The 14,666-nt window shown below is 61.1% G+C and overlaps 1 protein-coding gene across 45 annotated transcripts in view; it reads left to right on the top strand.

Moving 5' to 3' along the window:
- Window positions 1–14,666, top strand: part of OBSCN (obscurin, cytoskeletal calmodulin and titin-interacting RhoGEF) — a 158,777-nt gene that overhangs the window by 124,632 nt on the left and 19,479 nt on the right. For all 45 annotated transcript variants that reach the window (XM_053218847.1, XM_053218742.1, XM_053218689.1 and 42 more), the window contains 18 exons: window positions 215–433; window positions 749–821; window positions 1,032–1,099; window positions 1,797–1,916; window positions 2,049–2,188; window positions 2,540–2,740; window positions 2,850–2,932; window positions 3,111–3,284; window positions 3,917–4,073; window positions 4,323–4,439; window positions 4,536–4,700; window positions 5,053–5,211; window positions 5,321–5,498; window positions 5,929–6,042; window positions 10,893–11,060; window positions 11,272–11,374; window positions 11,534–11,663; window positions 12,563–12,671. In XM_053218847.1, coding sequence (XP_053074822.1) covers window positions 215–433; window positions 749–821; window positions 1,032–1,099; window positions 1,797–1,916; window positions 2,049–2,188; window positions 2,540–2,740; window positions 2,850–2,932; window positions 3,111–3,284; window positions 3,917–4,073; window positions 4,323–4,439; window positions 4,536–4,700; window positions 5,053–5,211; window positions 5,321–5,498; window positions 5,929–6,042; window positions 10,893–11,060; window positions 11,272–11,374; window positions 11,534–11,663; window positions 12,563–12,671 — 2,478 coding nt within the window. The remainder of the gene's footprint in view (window positions 1–214; window positions 434–748; window positions 822–1,031; window positions 1,100–1,796; window positions 1,917–2,048; window positions 2,189–2,539; window positions 2,741–2,849; window positions 2,933–3,110; window positions 3,285–3,916; window positions 4,074–4,322; window positions 4,440–4,535; window positions 4,701–5,052; window positions 5,212–5,320; window positions 5,499–5,928; window positions 6,043–10,892; window positions 11,061–11,271; window positions 11,375–11,533; window positions 11,664–12,562; window positions 12,672–14,666) is intronic.

The following is a 14,666-nucleotide window of genomic DNA, read 5'->3' as shown; positions in this document are numbered from 1 at the left end:
AAGGACAGCCAAACCCAGGATCAGAGCAGGCCCCGCCCCCTTCCTACCTAGGACTCCTCCCTCAGGATCAGAGCAGGGCCCCTCCCTCTTCTCACCTGGGACCCCTCCCCCAGGATCAGAGAGGGCCCTGCCCTCTTCCTACCTAGGACTCCCCCAAGGCCCTTCAGTCTTCCCATCTCCCCAAGTCTCCCTCACTGTTCCCTCCTGCCCACAGGGTGCCCGGCCCCAGCCGTGCACTGGCTGCGGGAGGAGGCTGAGCGAGGCGTGCTGTGGATTGGCCGTGACACGCCAGGCTACACGGTGGCCAGCTCTGCACAGCAGCACAGTCTGGTCCTGCTGGATGTGGGCAGACAGCACCAGGGCACATACACCTGCATCGCCAGCAACAGTGCTGGCCAGGCCCTCTGCTCCGCTAGCCTGCACATCTCTGGCCGTGAGTGGGCGTGGGTGACTGCGGGCAGCTGACCTTCACTGAGCCCCCGACCCAGAGCCCTCTCCTGTTGGCCCCCTGAACACAGAGCCCCATGGGCCAGCTCCCACCCCTGTCTTGTAGGCTCTGCATAGCTGGATGAGACCCTCCTAGAAGCCTCCTTCCCCCCTGAGTGTTTTCCTCCTGGGCCCCACTCCACCTCCCAAGGGCCAGGGTCAAGGTCCCTGCTGGGGGGTAGACACCCTGGGTCAGGTCCCCGCCAGAATTGTCTCAGGGCTGTGGGGCGTCATCCTGAGGCTCACCCTGTTCTCCTGACAGTGCCCAAGGAGGCAGGGGCAGCAGAGGAGCATGCTGGGGTGAAGGAGGCCCTCATCTCCACCTTCCTGCAGGGGTGAGTAGGGGAAGCAGGTCAGCAGCAGCAGGCCTGGGAGTGGGGCGTTGCCGCCCTTGGGAGGGAACCCCATCCAGACTGCAGCCCAGCCTTGCCCCTCAAGGACTCTGTGGCTTGGGCCAGGCCCTGTCCCTCTCTGTGCCTCAGTGTCCCCACTGTAACACCAGGGCTTCGGCTGAAGCATTCCCTCAGGATGCCCCTCCCCTTTAGGACCCAAGCCGTCTCCACGCAGATGTCAGAACCTGCAGGTTTCACTGATCTTGCTGGGCAGAGGAAAGGTATGGGCTGATTGGGAGGAGGGAGTAGGGTGGGGGTCGATGCACCCAGTGCAGGGGTGAGGCATGGAGGAGGCTGCTCCAGGCCCACAGCTGCTCCAGAAATACCTGCTCATCCTCTCTGGGCCAGGGCTTTCTGCCCTCTCCTGGGCCTGATTCTGAATGCTAGTTGGTGTCAAGGCCATTTCTGAGCCTTGCAGATCTGACCCTTGGCTCACAGCTCACGCCCAGTGGGCTGTGTGGATGCCTGGCCTGGACACAGGTGGCAGTGATGGCTAGGTGAAGGCAGTGCAGGAGGCAGGTGCTGGGCATGCCAGCATCCAGACCTGATCTGTCCTGGATTCTCCCCCGTCCCCAGCAGGGTCCTTCAGTTCATTTCCTGGCCACCTGCACAGGCCCTTCTGGCACCTTGGGGTATTTGTAACTTTTTAATGGAAAGCAGGGAGTCTGCACAGAAGTAGAGAAGGGAAGGCCATGTGCTCTGTGTGCTGGTTGCCCACCTTTGGGGTCACTTCTCGGCTGACCCCCACTCATCCAGGCAGCCCTCATTCACTCTTGACCCGACCCTGCAAAGCTCCCAGCAGTGATGGCCCCAAGTCTGTGCATTCCTCTGCACTGCTGAGACTTGAGCCCAGGTCCAGGCCTGGAGAGCACAGGTCTGCAGGGCCTGCAGCTAGCTGAGCCAGCTTCTGATCCCCAGGAGAGCCCATGGCGGTGGAGGCCCGTAGCCACTTGTCCCTGGCCGAGGTGGGCACAGAGGAGTTCCTGCAGAAGCTCACCTCCCAGATCACAGAGATAGTGTCGGCCAAGATCACGCAGGGTGAGGGCGCCACTGGCTGTGGGGCGAGGGTAGGGGCAGTGACTGAATTCCCTTGTCCACGCACCCTGGGGACCCACGGGGAGGGGATATGGGCCAGGCCCTTCCTGGGCATCACATGCCCTATGCCCCCAGCCAAGCTGCAGGTGCCTGGAGGTGACAGCGATGAGGAATCTAAGACACCGTCTGCATCCCCCTGGCATGGCCGTTCCCGCCCCTCCTCCAGCATCCAGGAGTCATCCTCGGAGTCGGAGGATGGGGACTCCCGTGGCGAGGTGCTCTGATGGGGCAGTAGGGGGCAGGCAGTGGGCAGGGCACCGGTGGGGGGAGGAGTGGGAGCACAATACTGCCACCTGGGATGGCCTGGACCCCTGGGCCCTCTGGGGTGGCCTCACTGCCACCCTGATGGGATTTCCATCAGCAGAGTTGGGTTGAGCTTGTCCTGGAACTTCTGGAACCTCAGGATGTCTTCTCCCCCAACGTGATGCCAGGCACCCTGCAGCCTCAGGAGGCCCGGCTGGCTCCAGTCTGGGTTTTCCCCGCTCTGGGGTCTTTGTGGGGGCTGTGGAGGTCTTGGTAGGTCAGGCTGGCATCCCTCTGGTCTGACTTGGCATCATCCCCCCCAGATCTTCGACATCTATGTGGTCACGGCTGACTACCTGCCCCTGGGGGCCGAGCAGGATGCCATCTCACTGCGGGAGGGCCAGTATGTGGAAGTGCTGGACTCCGCCCACCCACTGCGCTGGCTTGTGCGCACCAAGCCCACCAAGTCCAGCCCCTCACGCCAGGGCTGGGTGTCCCCTGCCTACCTGGACAGGCGGCTCAAGGTACCGGAAGGCTGGGGAGGGGTCCTGGGATGGACCCCTGGGTCCTCCCACAGGGCAGGGCTGGGCCAGAGATGGGACCACCTGCCACCATCCCCCATTTTCTCACCAGCTGTCACCCGAGTGGGGGCCCACTGAGGCCCCCGAGTTCCCGGGGGAGGCCGTGTCTGAGGATGAATACAAGACAAGGCTAAGGTGAGGGTCCGGCAGGCAGGGGCAGGAGTGGCTTTGTGGCCTCCAGGTAGCCTTGGGGGTGCTGCCCACATTGCCGGGCTCGTTCTGAAGGTGGGCGGTGGTGGGCTGCATGGGAGGAGGAGGCCGCCCGCCCCCCCTCAGGAGCTCCTGGGTCTCTCCTCACCCCATCCCCTCCCAGCTCCATCATCCAGGAGCTGCTGAGCTCTGAGCAGGCCTTTGTGGGCAAGCTGCAGTTCCTGCAAAGCCACCACATGCAGCACCTGGACCGCTGCCCCCATGTACCTGCGGCTGTGGCCTCCCAGAAGGCTGTCATCTTTCGAAATGTGCAGGACATCAGCCATTTCCACAGCAGGTAGGTGGGTAGGCAGACCCCACGGCTGCTCCGGAGGGTAGGCAGGCCCCACGGCTGCTCCGGAGCCCCCAGGTGTGCACACAGACACATGCACATGGGCCAGCCAGGCATGCACAAAGGTACAAGCACACGTGACAGTCACAAGTGCACAAAGACGAATGCATGCATATCAGTGATGCACGCGCACACATGCTCACGCATGCCTGAGAGAACTTCACTGACTGGGTTTACCCACTGGCGCACCACAGCCCTGTTTAAGGGCACAGATGTCCCTAGGAACACAGGCATGTATACCTGGCTCACCCACAGAAGCGCCTGTAGTATCCTTGCCTGTTGCCAGCACCCATATGTGAGAACGCTCCAGAAACTTCTCCAAACACATGACAGGCACGTCCCACGACATGCACTTCTGTGTACACAGACACAGGCGTGCATACCTGCATTCAGACGCATACTCTGACACGTGTGGGCATGCATGTGTACACGACACACACACGTCATGTGTGTGTGCAGATGTGGATGCCCTCACACACCGCACCTGCAGCCTCTCCAGCCCAGATCTGGGCAGCAGCCTGTTTCTCCCCCAGCCTGAGGGCTCGCCATCCCCCTGACCACTGTCCCCTGTTCTGCAGCTTCCAGAGGGAGCTGCAGCAGTGTGACACGGATGACGATGTGGCCATGTGCTTCATCAAGAACCAGGCGGCCTTTGAGAAGTACCTGGAGTTCCTGGTAGGCCGCGTACAAGCCGAGTCTGCGGTGGTCAGCACAGCAGTGCAGGAGTTCTACAAGGTGCCCCCCAGCCCATGCCTCATAGTTTTTTGAGAAAAGCAGGGCCCCTGAAGCTCTGGGCTCAGCTTCAGAGGGTGACATTGCGGGGGGCAGGAGCGAGGGTGTGAGGCCCACCGGAGGGAGGAGCAGTGCACGTGTATGCACATGTGCATGTACCCCACGCCCCAGCCCTCCAGCTTTCCGCCCTGGTAACACTGGCCATTGGGGGTGCACATGTGTGTCCCCAACCCCGTGCTGCGGTTCCCACAGAAATACACGGAAGACGTGCTGTCAGCCTTAGACCCCTCGCAGCCACCACCGCCGCCCCTGCAGCACTTCCTGGAACAGCCTGTGGAACGGGTCCAGCAGTACCAGGCCCTGCTCAAGGTACAGGGCCGCCGCGTGGCCGCCCTCCCTGGCCTTGGTGGGCGGTCAGGCAGACGGGCGGGCGGTGGGGCTAGGGCCTGACGCCTTCTCCCCCAGGAGCTGATCCGCAACAAGGCGAGGAACAGGCAGAACTGCGCGCTGTTGGAGCAGGCGTATGCCGTGGTGTCGGCCCTGCCGCAGCGCGCTGAGAACCAACTGCACGTGTCGCTCATGGAGAACTACCCAGGCACCCTGCAGGCCCTGGGCGAGCCCATCCGCCAGGTGCTGGGCGCGGTGGAGGGCCTGGAGGGGCCACGTGGGTGGGGGGAATGGGGCACGGTGGAGGGCCTGGTGCGGGGCCATGTGGGTGCGGGGTGTGAGGTGCTGTGGAGGGCCTGCGCAGGGCCATCGGGTGCGGGGTGTGGGGCATGGTGGAGGGCCTGACAGGGCCATGTGGGCGCCGGGTGCAGGGCAGGGTGGAGGGCCTGATGGGGCCACATGGATGCGGGGTAGAGGACATGGCGGAGGGCCTGGCGGAGCTATGTGGGTGCTGGGTGCTGGGCGCGGTGGAGGGCCTGGGCGGGGCCATGTGGGCGCCAGGTACCGAGCTGACTGAGAGCCAAATGCTCCCCAGGGCCACTTCATCGTGTGGGAGGGGGCGCCGGGTGCACGGATGCCCTGGAAGGGCCACCATCGGCATGTCTTCCTGTTCCGCCACCACCTGGTGGTCTGCAAGCCCAGACGGGATTCCCGCACCGACACCTTCAGCTATGTCTTCCGGAACATGATGAAGGTTTGTGGGTGCCCATGGAGCCCAAGTGGGGCAGAGGGGGTGCCGGCTGGGCAGGGAGTGTGGAGTCCTGCTTCCAGACAGTCAGTTTGCATCCCGCCTCCCCCCACAGCTGAGCAGCATCGACCTGAATGACCAGGTAGAGGGTGATGACCGCGCCTTCGAGGTTTGGCACGAGCGAGAGGACTCTGTGCGCAAGTATCTGCTGCAGGCGCGGACGGTCATCACCAAGAATTCCTGGGTGAAGGAGATCTGCGGCATCCAGCAGCGCCTGGCCCTGCCCGTGTGGCGTGAGTGTCCTGGCCATGGCAGTGCTGCCAGATTGGGAGCCTGAGCCTGACCTGAGTACAGGAAGCCTCAGGGTTCACACAGCCCCCCACCCCAGCACAAGACAGGCACCCAGACTGTTAGGGACGTGAAGGACCTGGTAACCCCAGGTCGGCTTCCCCACCTAGGACAGGAGAGAGGATCCCCTTTCTCCGCGGTTCTTTGTTACCCATCCAGCTTGCCTTACTCACCCTGACTCCCATCGGACCCAGGTCCTGGATGGAAGGTCGCAAGGGGTGGTGTCCATAACAATCTCACTCTTTGACCTTGAGGCTTCTGGCTGTGCCAGGGACGCACCAAGGACTTGGGAGGGGGGGCTATCCCACCCACCAAGAGCTCAAAGCCTGTGTGTGTTGTGTGTGTGTGTGTGTGTGTGCGCACGCGTGCACCTAGAACCCCCAGATTTCGAAGAGGAGCTGGCAGACTGCACAGCCGAGCTGGGTGAGACTGTCAAGCTGGCCTGCCGTGTGATAGGCACACCGAAGCCCATCGTCAGCTGGTACAAAGGTAGGCCCCTGGGGCTCAAGGGATGTTGATCCTGCACCAGGAAGAGGCGCTGGGAGGGAATCCATCCCGGCAGGGGCTGGGGAATGAGGGGCGGCCTGCTGGGGGGCTGGGCACAATCACCGCCAGCCTGGGTGGGTGCGTGGGTGGACGAGGTGGGACAGAGTCAGAGGGCGTGCACCCATGATCCCGACACAGTGATCGTACCCACCCCAAACTCACTCCTTAGCTCTCCGAGGGCTCACACCCTGTCCCAGGTACCAGGCCCTGCCAAGGGGTGCTGGTCGTCTAGGGGAGGCGACAGATGGCAAACCAGGAGACAAACATGTGGCATGAAGGCGACACGGCCAGCTAGAGAAATGAGGCAGAGGGGGCAGCTGGCAGGCCTCCCTGGTGAACATTCAGGAGCTCTGGGTGGGCAACCAGGAGGCCAGGAGCAGGGAGAGGGCACTGAGGCTGGCTCTGTGGTCAGGGTCCCCAGGAATAACCCCACTCTGGCATCAGCTGCACTTTGGGGGTCTCTGGGAGCACCTCCACTTCTGACATTCTGGGGGTCCATGGGACCACCCCCACTTCTGACACCAGATGCAGCTTGGGGGTCCCTGGGACCACCCCCACTTCTGACACCAGATGCAGCTTGGGGGTCCCATGACCACCCCTACTTCTGGCACAAGCTGTAGTCTGGGGTCTCTGGAACCACCCCCACTCTGGCATCAGCTGCAGCTTGGGGGTCCCCGGGGACCACCCCCACTTCTGGCATCAGCTTCACTTTGGGGGTCCCCATGACCACCCCCACTTCTGACACTGGCTGTATTCTGGGGGTCCCCAGGGACCACCCCCACTTCTGGCATCAGCTGCACATTGGGGGTCCCCATGACCATCCCCACTTCTGACACTGGCTGTATTCTGGGGGCCCCCGGGACCAGCCCCACTTCTGGCATCAACTTCACTTTGGGGGGGTCACGACCAGCTTTGGATTCAATGAATCACCTGAAGGACTCACAGAACTCAGCAGAACATTCCGCTCAGGGTGTGCTTTATTGCAGGAAAGGGAAAAGCAACATGGGGAAGGGTCCCAGGGTCCCCCCACCCAGTGGTCATGCAGACTGCATGTTCCTCCCGCATGCACGCGTGGCAGCACTCAGTCTGGCCCTTTGGGGACATCCCTCTGAGCCTTGTGGCTTGTGGCCTTGTGTCCAGGGCCTCTGTTCGGGGTCACTCATGCAGGCACAGGTGACCTGTCACGGCCCCTGCAGAGGTCAAGCTAATGACATGTGACCTTAAGCCCCAGCCCTAAACCACAGTGTAGTACAGCCATCTGACATGGTCCAAGGCCCCCAGGTAAACTGAGACACTCTGACTGTGGGTCGCTTGGGCTGGCAGACAGGTCTCCAAGTCCTCAGTTCAGTCTGAATAACCAAGTCCAGTCCCAGTTTTGGGGAGCTGTCCCAGGGGCAGGCCCTCGGGTTGAGCAGCCAGGGGCACTGGTTTGTCCTTCATGGCTGAGGATGGGGCTAGAGCGGATACTGGTGGTGTTGCTGGGACACAAGAGGGGCCTTCCCCGTGTCCTGCGGTCAGAGCCACAGGCTGAAGCTGGGGGACACAGGGACTGGTTCCTGTCAGCAGTTTGGGAGAGCGGCCCCAGGGTCGTCTTCTGGAGGGAGGCCCCGCAGCCACCTCGTCCTGGGGTCTGAGGAGGTCCATCCCCAGCTGCCTCCCCTGCACAGAACCTGGGAGGGTACCTGTCCATCCCGCTGTCCCCTCATGGCCAGACCTTTGACCTGTGAGGACGGGTTCATACCCTCCATCCTGGGAGGGACAGAGTGGTTCATACAGTTTCCTGGAAGCAAGAACGAGCCTCTGGGGCCACCTGTTTTGGCCAGGCTGCCTCCAGGAGGGTGTGCTGGCCGGGGCCCATGTCCAAAGTGAAAGGGGGACGTGCTGCCCAGGAGTGGACAGTGAGTGCTCTGGAGGGGATAACTTGGCTGGGGATAGCTGTGTCCAGTGACCAGACTGCCTCCCCAAGGGGTGGATGGAGGAGGTGGGGGCAGCCACATGGTCAGCCCGTGTTGACACATGCTGTCACAATACACGCAGCGCACACAGTCATGTGGTAGGGACAGAGCTGCTGTGACCCAAAGCAGCGTCATGGCAGGAAACCCCACCGGTAGCTGACAGAGACACTGATTTGCCAGGATGGGGAGTCCGCCCCCAGCCTGGCCTCTGAGCGGTGTCCCATGCAAGAACCTCACCTCGTTCACCGCCCCAAGGAGGGGTCTTCAACTGACCGGTCTGTAGCCTCTCAGGCTGTGCCTTTTGCAACAGCTTAAGGCTGGTGGGCACATAGCAGTCTTCACTGGGAAGAGCATCGCCAGTGGAGCCACACAGTTGGCCCTGAGCTCTGCCCATGGAACTGGGACCCGGCTCCCCGCCATGTGGCCTGGACCGCTGCTGCGCTCACTGCATAGCCTGGGTCTCCCCTGAGCTGGATGACGGGGCGGGGGAGGGGGAATTGGAGGGAAGGTCCCCTAGGAGGTTCTGTCCCAGTACATGAGTCTGTAGGTGGGGGTCCCCTTTGTAGGCGTCGAAGAGGTAAAGGTTGGTTATTGCAATGGAAAAACTCAGCGTGGGGAGACTTCTGACTTGCCAGCCAGCAGAATGGCAGAATGTCATGGGTGGACGCTTCCCATGTTAGGAGCAGAGAGGGGCAAGTGCTGACCCACCCACAGGGGCCACATGCCCAGAATGGAGGGCCCCGGACACGAATCAGAGACCTCGCCTCGAGAATGAGGAGAGGTCCTGGTGCCTGTGTGCCTGAGGGTGGAAGAGCAGGATCCATTGCTCTGCACGGGGGATCCCCTTACAGCAGCCTGTCTACACCTACTGGAGCCATAGGAGCAGTTGCCTTTGCCCAGCCACCTGCTCCCTCTGGTGGCTGCTGCCACCTCTGCGCTGGAGAGTCCACACTGGAATGTCCCCTCCCCACATTCCCTCTGGCCCGCGAACTGCATACCACAAACATTGGGTCCAGAGGTAGAAGTTGCAGCCACAGAACTCTGACTTGGCCTCAAGGTGACATTCAAGTCCTGTGAGTGGATGCAGGTGCTGTGAACATCCTACCTCTCCCTGCCTGGGGTCTCTGGGCACAGGAGACCAAGGCTCACCTGTCAGGTCAGGGTGGAGGAGCAGGAAGACACAACACACTTCCACAGCTCAGTAATGTCCCGTGTTTGGGGCTCATCCAAAACTCCGTCTGGAGCAGCGTCTCTGCAAATACTGTTTTGGCTTCGGGGATGTTGACTTAGCAGCCACGTCACATCACCGTCCGAGGCTCTGTGCCCCTTGGTTGGCTGGGGACCCCCCGCAAGGTGGTGACCTTGCTGATGGGGCTCCTTCTGGCCCAGAGCAGCAGTCACATCCCCCAGCCTTTCTCAGGGCCACCTGTCAGAATGCTCCTATAGCCCTCCACTCACCTCCGCCTCCTCCAGCCTGTCACAACATTATGGATGCCACGCAGGTTCCACCAGCCCACAGGATGGGCATCAAAGTCTCCCTGTGGGGACATGGCTCCTCTGCTGTCATCCGAAGGAGTCCTTCACAAACTTCCGGTGCCTGGCCTCCCAGCCCAGGTGCTGGCCCTCCTGCCTTCTGCCCATCCGGACTTGGTGACTGCACCCAGTATGGGCTCTCGTGTTTGTTAGGAAGCCAGTAAACGTCAGGCGTCAGGAGGGAGCGTATCAGCCAAAGCACCACCCAGAGATCTGCTTTTGACCCTGCTTCTCGGTGCCCAGACTGCAGCCTCCGGCCCCACGGCTCTTCCTCCACAGGCCACGGTGGTGGCGGGGTGGGGGGGTGGGGAAGGGGCGGGGGGTGGTTTCCTGCCCAGTGGACCTCGTGCTGTCTGCCACCGACTCCACAGACCTGTCATGGGTCCTGTTACCTGGCCCAGTGGGGCCTTCTGTTTATCTTCCTCCTCCTCTCGCTTCTGGAACACCTCGTCCCTGACCGTGTCCCTTCTTGTCACCGAAGCATGAAGGGTCTGGGGTGTTTCCCCACTTGGAAACCACGAGGCCAGCCAGATACAGATAGAAAACAAGGCCTTCTGGCTGGAGCCGCATATGCCAGTCCCCACGTTTGGGGGCCAGATGTTAGCTGCAGGCAGTGGGTTGCCCCCCCAGTGGAGAAACCTCAGGTTCTAGGAGACGCTGGACTTCTATGGGGCTGCTAGCAGGCCTGCCTGTGTCCTCTTCCCCAAAGTGACTGGGTCACTTGACGTGGCTTAAAAACAGTTGGCACGGGTTCCTCTGAGTTAGGGGTCACGATGCTGCTTATTAACTGTTATTTAAACAGCCTCATTCGGCACATACAAGGTCCCCTGTGAAGTTTTAGGTATTTGTGGAGGACACAGTTCCTTGCGGGGAAAGATGCACCTCTCCTGGCCTCCACGCAGGGGAGAATCGCATGATGGCTGGAGACATTCAGTTGGGTAGTGATGAGGGACATGGGCAGTGTCTGAGCATGTCTATTGGGTGGGGTCCCGGGGAGTAACGGAATCAATGGGCAGATGAGTGAAGGTCTGCGTGCCAGAATGAGACATCGTCTGTTGGGGCCAGGTCCCTCTGCCCGGCCCCTACCTCCAGCAAGGAGCCTACTTTGCAAGGCTGCACAGGGGACATGGAGGTCTGGGGAAGGAAATGGCACTCTGGGTCAGCTTGGCCAGCCAGGCTCCCCGCCAGGGGTCCATGCTCCAGAAGTGCTCCTCCATCGCTGCCCCATGACTGCAACCCCCCAGGCAGGCCAGCCTCCTGTCCCCAGCAGGGTCCCCTCCGTGACAGCCCTGCCTTCCTTTCCAGACGGGAAGCCAGTGGAAGTGGACCCTCACCACATCCTCATCGAGGACCCCGATGGCTCATGTGCCCTCATTCTGGACAACCTGACTGGCGTGGACTCTGGCCAGTACATGTGCTTCGCGGCCAGTGCTGCTGGCAATGCCAGCACCCTAGGCAAGATACTGGTGCAAGGTGAGCCCTGGGAGGGAGGCTGGGGTGTGGGGCATCTGGACCCTGCTCTACCTTGGGGACTCAATGGGGGGCACAGGCCTGCGGGTGGGGCTGATGGTGGCCATGTGGATTCCGACCACATCTGGGGAACTCACTGGTGGAGTAGGGTCCCTCTCCATCATGGTGTCTCTCTCTATATCTCTTCCCCTTCCACCACTTGGTGGCCCCACAGTACCCCCACGGTTTGTGAAAAAGATCCGGGCAGTGCCCTTTGTGGAGGGAGAGGACGTTCAGGTCACCTGTACCATCGAAGGTGCCCCACACCCCCAGATCAGGTAGGCCAGGCAGTGTGGGGGCTGGGACAGGGTCTGCTGGATGCTGGCAAAGTGTGGGTGGGCTCCATGTGCAAGCCCAGACTGCAGGGGGGGCGAGAGGAGGGTCTCAAGTCGGGGAGGCTGGGGTGGCTCTGCCTCACACTGTAGGGTTGGCCATAGGTGGTACAAGGACGGGGCCCTGCTGACACCCAGCGGCAAATACCGAACGCTGAACGAGCCCCGCAGTGGCCTGCTGGTGTTGGAGATCTTGGCGGCCAACAAGGAGGACCTGGGCCACTATGAGTGCGAGGTGACATGGGCAGACATAAGGGCAGCTGAGGGGACTAGCTTGGGGCCTCCCATCACCCAGTGTCCCTGATGAGGGAGGGACCCCGGCTCCCCATCACCCAGTGTCCCTGAACCATGATGAGGGCAGATTCCTAGTCCCCCATCACCCAGTGCCCCTGATGAGGGAGGGACCCTGGCCCCCTATCACCCAGTGTCCCTGATGAGGGAGGGACCCCAACCCACCATCACCCAGTGTCCCTGAACCATGATGAGGACAGAACCCTAGCCCCCCATTACCTAGTGCCCCTGATGATGGAGCGATCCCTGGCCCACGATCACCCAGTATCCCCAGTGAAGGAGGGGATCTCTGGCCCACCATCCAGTGTCCATGACAGGGGACAGGGACCCAGATGGGAACCCTGGGTGGCATCCTCTTTTCTCCCAAAGCCACTTGCCCACCTGCAGGGCCAGGGGTGGTCTGTGGATGGTGTGTGCAGGCTGTGGCTCTTCCTGGCTACAAGCCCCCTCTGTGTGGCTGCTGTTGGTAGCCTAGGTGGGGCCTGGCCCCTATGGAGGTTCCTGTGGGAACACATAGACCTGAGCCAGCTCTGGACCCATACTGTCTGATTCAGTCACTACTGGCCACATGCAATTTGAATTGAAATCAATAAGTTACCTGTAGGTAAAGATTCGGTTCCATGCACGTGCTTGGGCCCATATGGCCACCACACTAAAGTGTGTAGACAGTGTCCCCAGTGCCTAGGAAACCCTGGGCAATGCTGGGTCTGTGTGGGAACCCTTTCTTTGGTGATAGGCTCTATGCCTCTGGGACACAGCCAGGGAGGGCCCCCACTACAAACGACCTGCATGGTCCCCAGGGAGCCGCAGGCTCTAAGCAGGCTCCTGCCATCTGCCCTGCAGTTGGTGAACCGGCTGGGCTCTGCGAGGGGCGGGGCAGAGCTGTGCATGCAGAGCCCAGCTGTGCGAGCCCGGGAACAACGTCGAAGAGAGCAGCTTGCAGCTGTGGAAGGTGAGTGCTGTGGGGCTGGGTTGGGGGAAACTACCAGCTTTTCCAATCAAGGTGTGCTTCTTGGAGGAGGGGCAGTGAGGGCCAAGGAGGGGTCTGTCTGGGAGAGGAGGGGATGCAGAGGCCGTGGAGCAAGGGCTGGGTCCCAGCGCCCTACTGGGGCAGCATGAGGTGAGCCATGAGCCCAGAGCTTCAGCAAGGCTGAAGGGCTGCCCTGGGGGTGGCATCTTCCTCACCATCTCTGGGGCAGTAATGAGTGCATAGAAAGGTCCTATCTGGGCCAGGCAGGCTGCTGGACAGTAGCCAGCCAGGCCTCGTGATAGCTGGCAGCAACATTAGGTAGGACAGCTTTGCCGTGTGCAGAGCACAGGGCTGCCGGGTCTCAGCTTGGCTCCCAGGAGAGGGAGTGGTGTTGGGGTTGGGTTGTTCATGGGAAAAACAGAATGCCGTGGCTCTGCCTCCCTAACCTGGCCGGGGGTGGCCCCTGGGGTCCTGGGATGTGTCTCACTAGGGGGAGATGTGCTTTGGGGTGGGAGGTGAAGGGTGGGCAGCAGGGCACCTCACGCCTCCACTCATGCCTGGGTCCAAGATCCCAGCTGGGCCCAGCCCAAGAATGGCTGGGATGGGGAGGGTGGCAACTGGAATCTGTTCTGGGCCTGCTCAGTCCCAGAGAGCAGCCTGATGGGGCAGGGTGCAGCCCCAAGAACAGCTTCTCCCAGTGCAAGTATCCCCACCTATAAGGTGGTAAGTCTTCTGTTCCTGGAGGCATACAAGCAAGAGGCTTGACTAATACCTGGTGGAGCTTCAGCTCCCACAGTAGAAAGGGCTGGAATACATGTTCTCCCAACTTCTGAATGTTGGCTTCTGTGATGCCTTGGGCTACTGGATCCAGTCCTTCCTGGGGCCCCATGCCTGGGCGCCTCTGTCTATCTAGACCCTCCTACAGTCAGCCTACTTGGCACCTGAAGTTTGGCCTCACAGCCTTTGAGACCCTCCACAGCCATCACAGAGAGGGCAGGGGTCCTTGTTCCTGCCCCCCAGAGGATCCTGTGATGTCTGCAGGCACCTGCACTTCCTGCAGTGTAGCATCTTATGTAGGGGAGGTGCTGCATAGGGACTTCAGTGCTCCCTCTCAGGCTGGCAACAAGCATGTCCTACAGAGGCATTCACTTCATTGTCATGATGGGTCACTTTCTGTCAACGTCCGACGGCTGTGGAGTCTGGAAGAGGGGCAGCCTCCTGGTGCCTCACATCCAAGAAGGCGGGTTCTCACAAACCCAGGATTGGAGCCCAGCGCCTACCGCTTCCTAACCCTATCCTGCCGCTTCATCCTTAACCTGGTGGCTCTATGGCCAGCACGGCCCTGGCCAGCCTTGTGGGGTGGGTGCTGCCCCCTCGCTTGTGGAACCGCACTGGGCCAGGAGCCTTGCTTCGCACGGCTGCACCTCTCCAATAGCTGCCAGTACTCACTGGAGCTTAGGGCCCATCAGGTGCCTGGCCAGTTCAGGAACAAAAGCACCAGGCAGCCAAGACATGTCCTGACTACCACCCCATAGAGCAGCAAGAGGTGACCCCAGTCATGGAGGGGGGGCGAGGAGAGGAGTTCTGCACACAGGGTCCAGTCTGCAGGTGGCAAACAGGCTGGCTCTCTCTGGCCCCAACTTAATCCTCACACACAGGGCATGTTGGTGCATTCCATTCTCTCTCCCAGGGGGCTTCCCTCTCCAGGAGGCAGCTAGCACAAACACGCACATGTACATACATACATGCATGTGTGCATGCACATGCTTGTGTGCACACATATACACAAATAAATGAGGCTCCCAAGGGCCATACGGATACAACTGGTACATTTAATTCATGTGCATCCAATTGGAGACAAGTTTAAAATACTCTTGGTCATCTAAAAAGAAAATCCTTTTTCTATATGGCACTGTAGCAAAGCCTGAAATCCCACACATGAAGCCAGGGTGCTGTGTGCCCCAGGCCATGCCACTT

The sequence above is a fragment of the Acinonyx jubatus genome, chromosome A1 (assembly GCF_027475565.1).
Source record: "Acinonyx jubatus isolate Ajub_Pintada_27869175 chromosome A1, VMU_Ajub_asm_v1.0, whole genome shotgun sequence".
Classification (NCBI taxonomy): domain Eukaryota; kingdom Metazoa; phylum Chordata; class Mammalia; order Carnivora; family Felidae; genus Acinonyx; species Acinonyx jubatus.
This window is presented reverse-complemented; position numbering and strand designations above follow the sequence as displayed.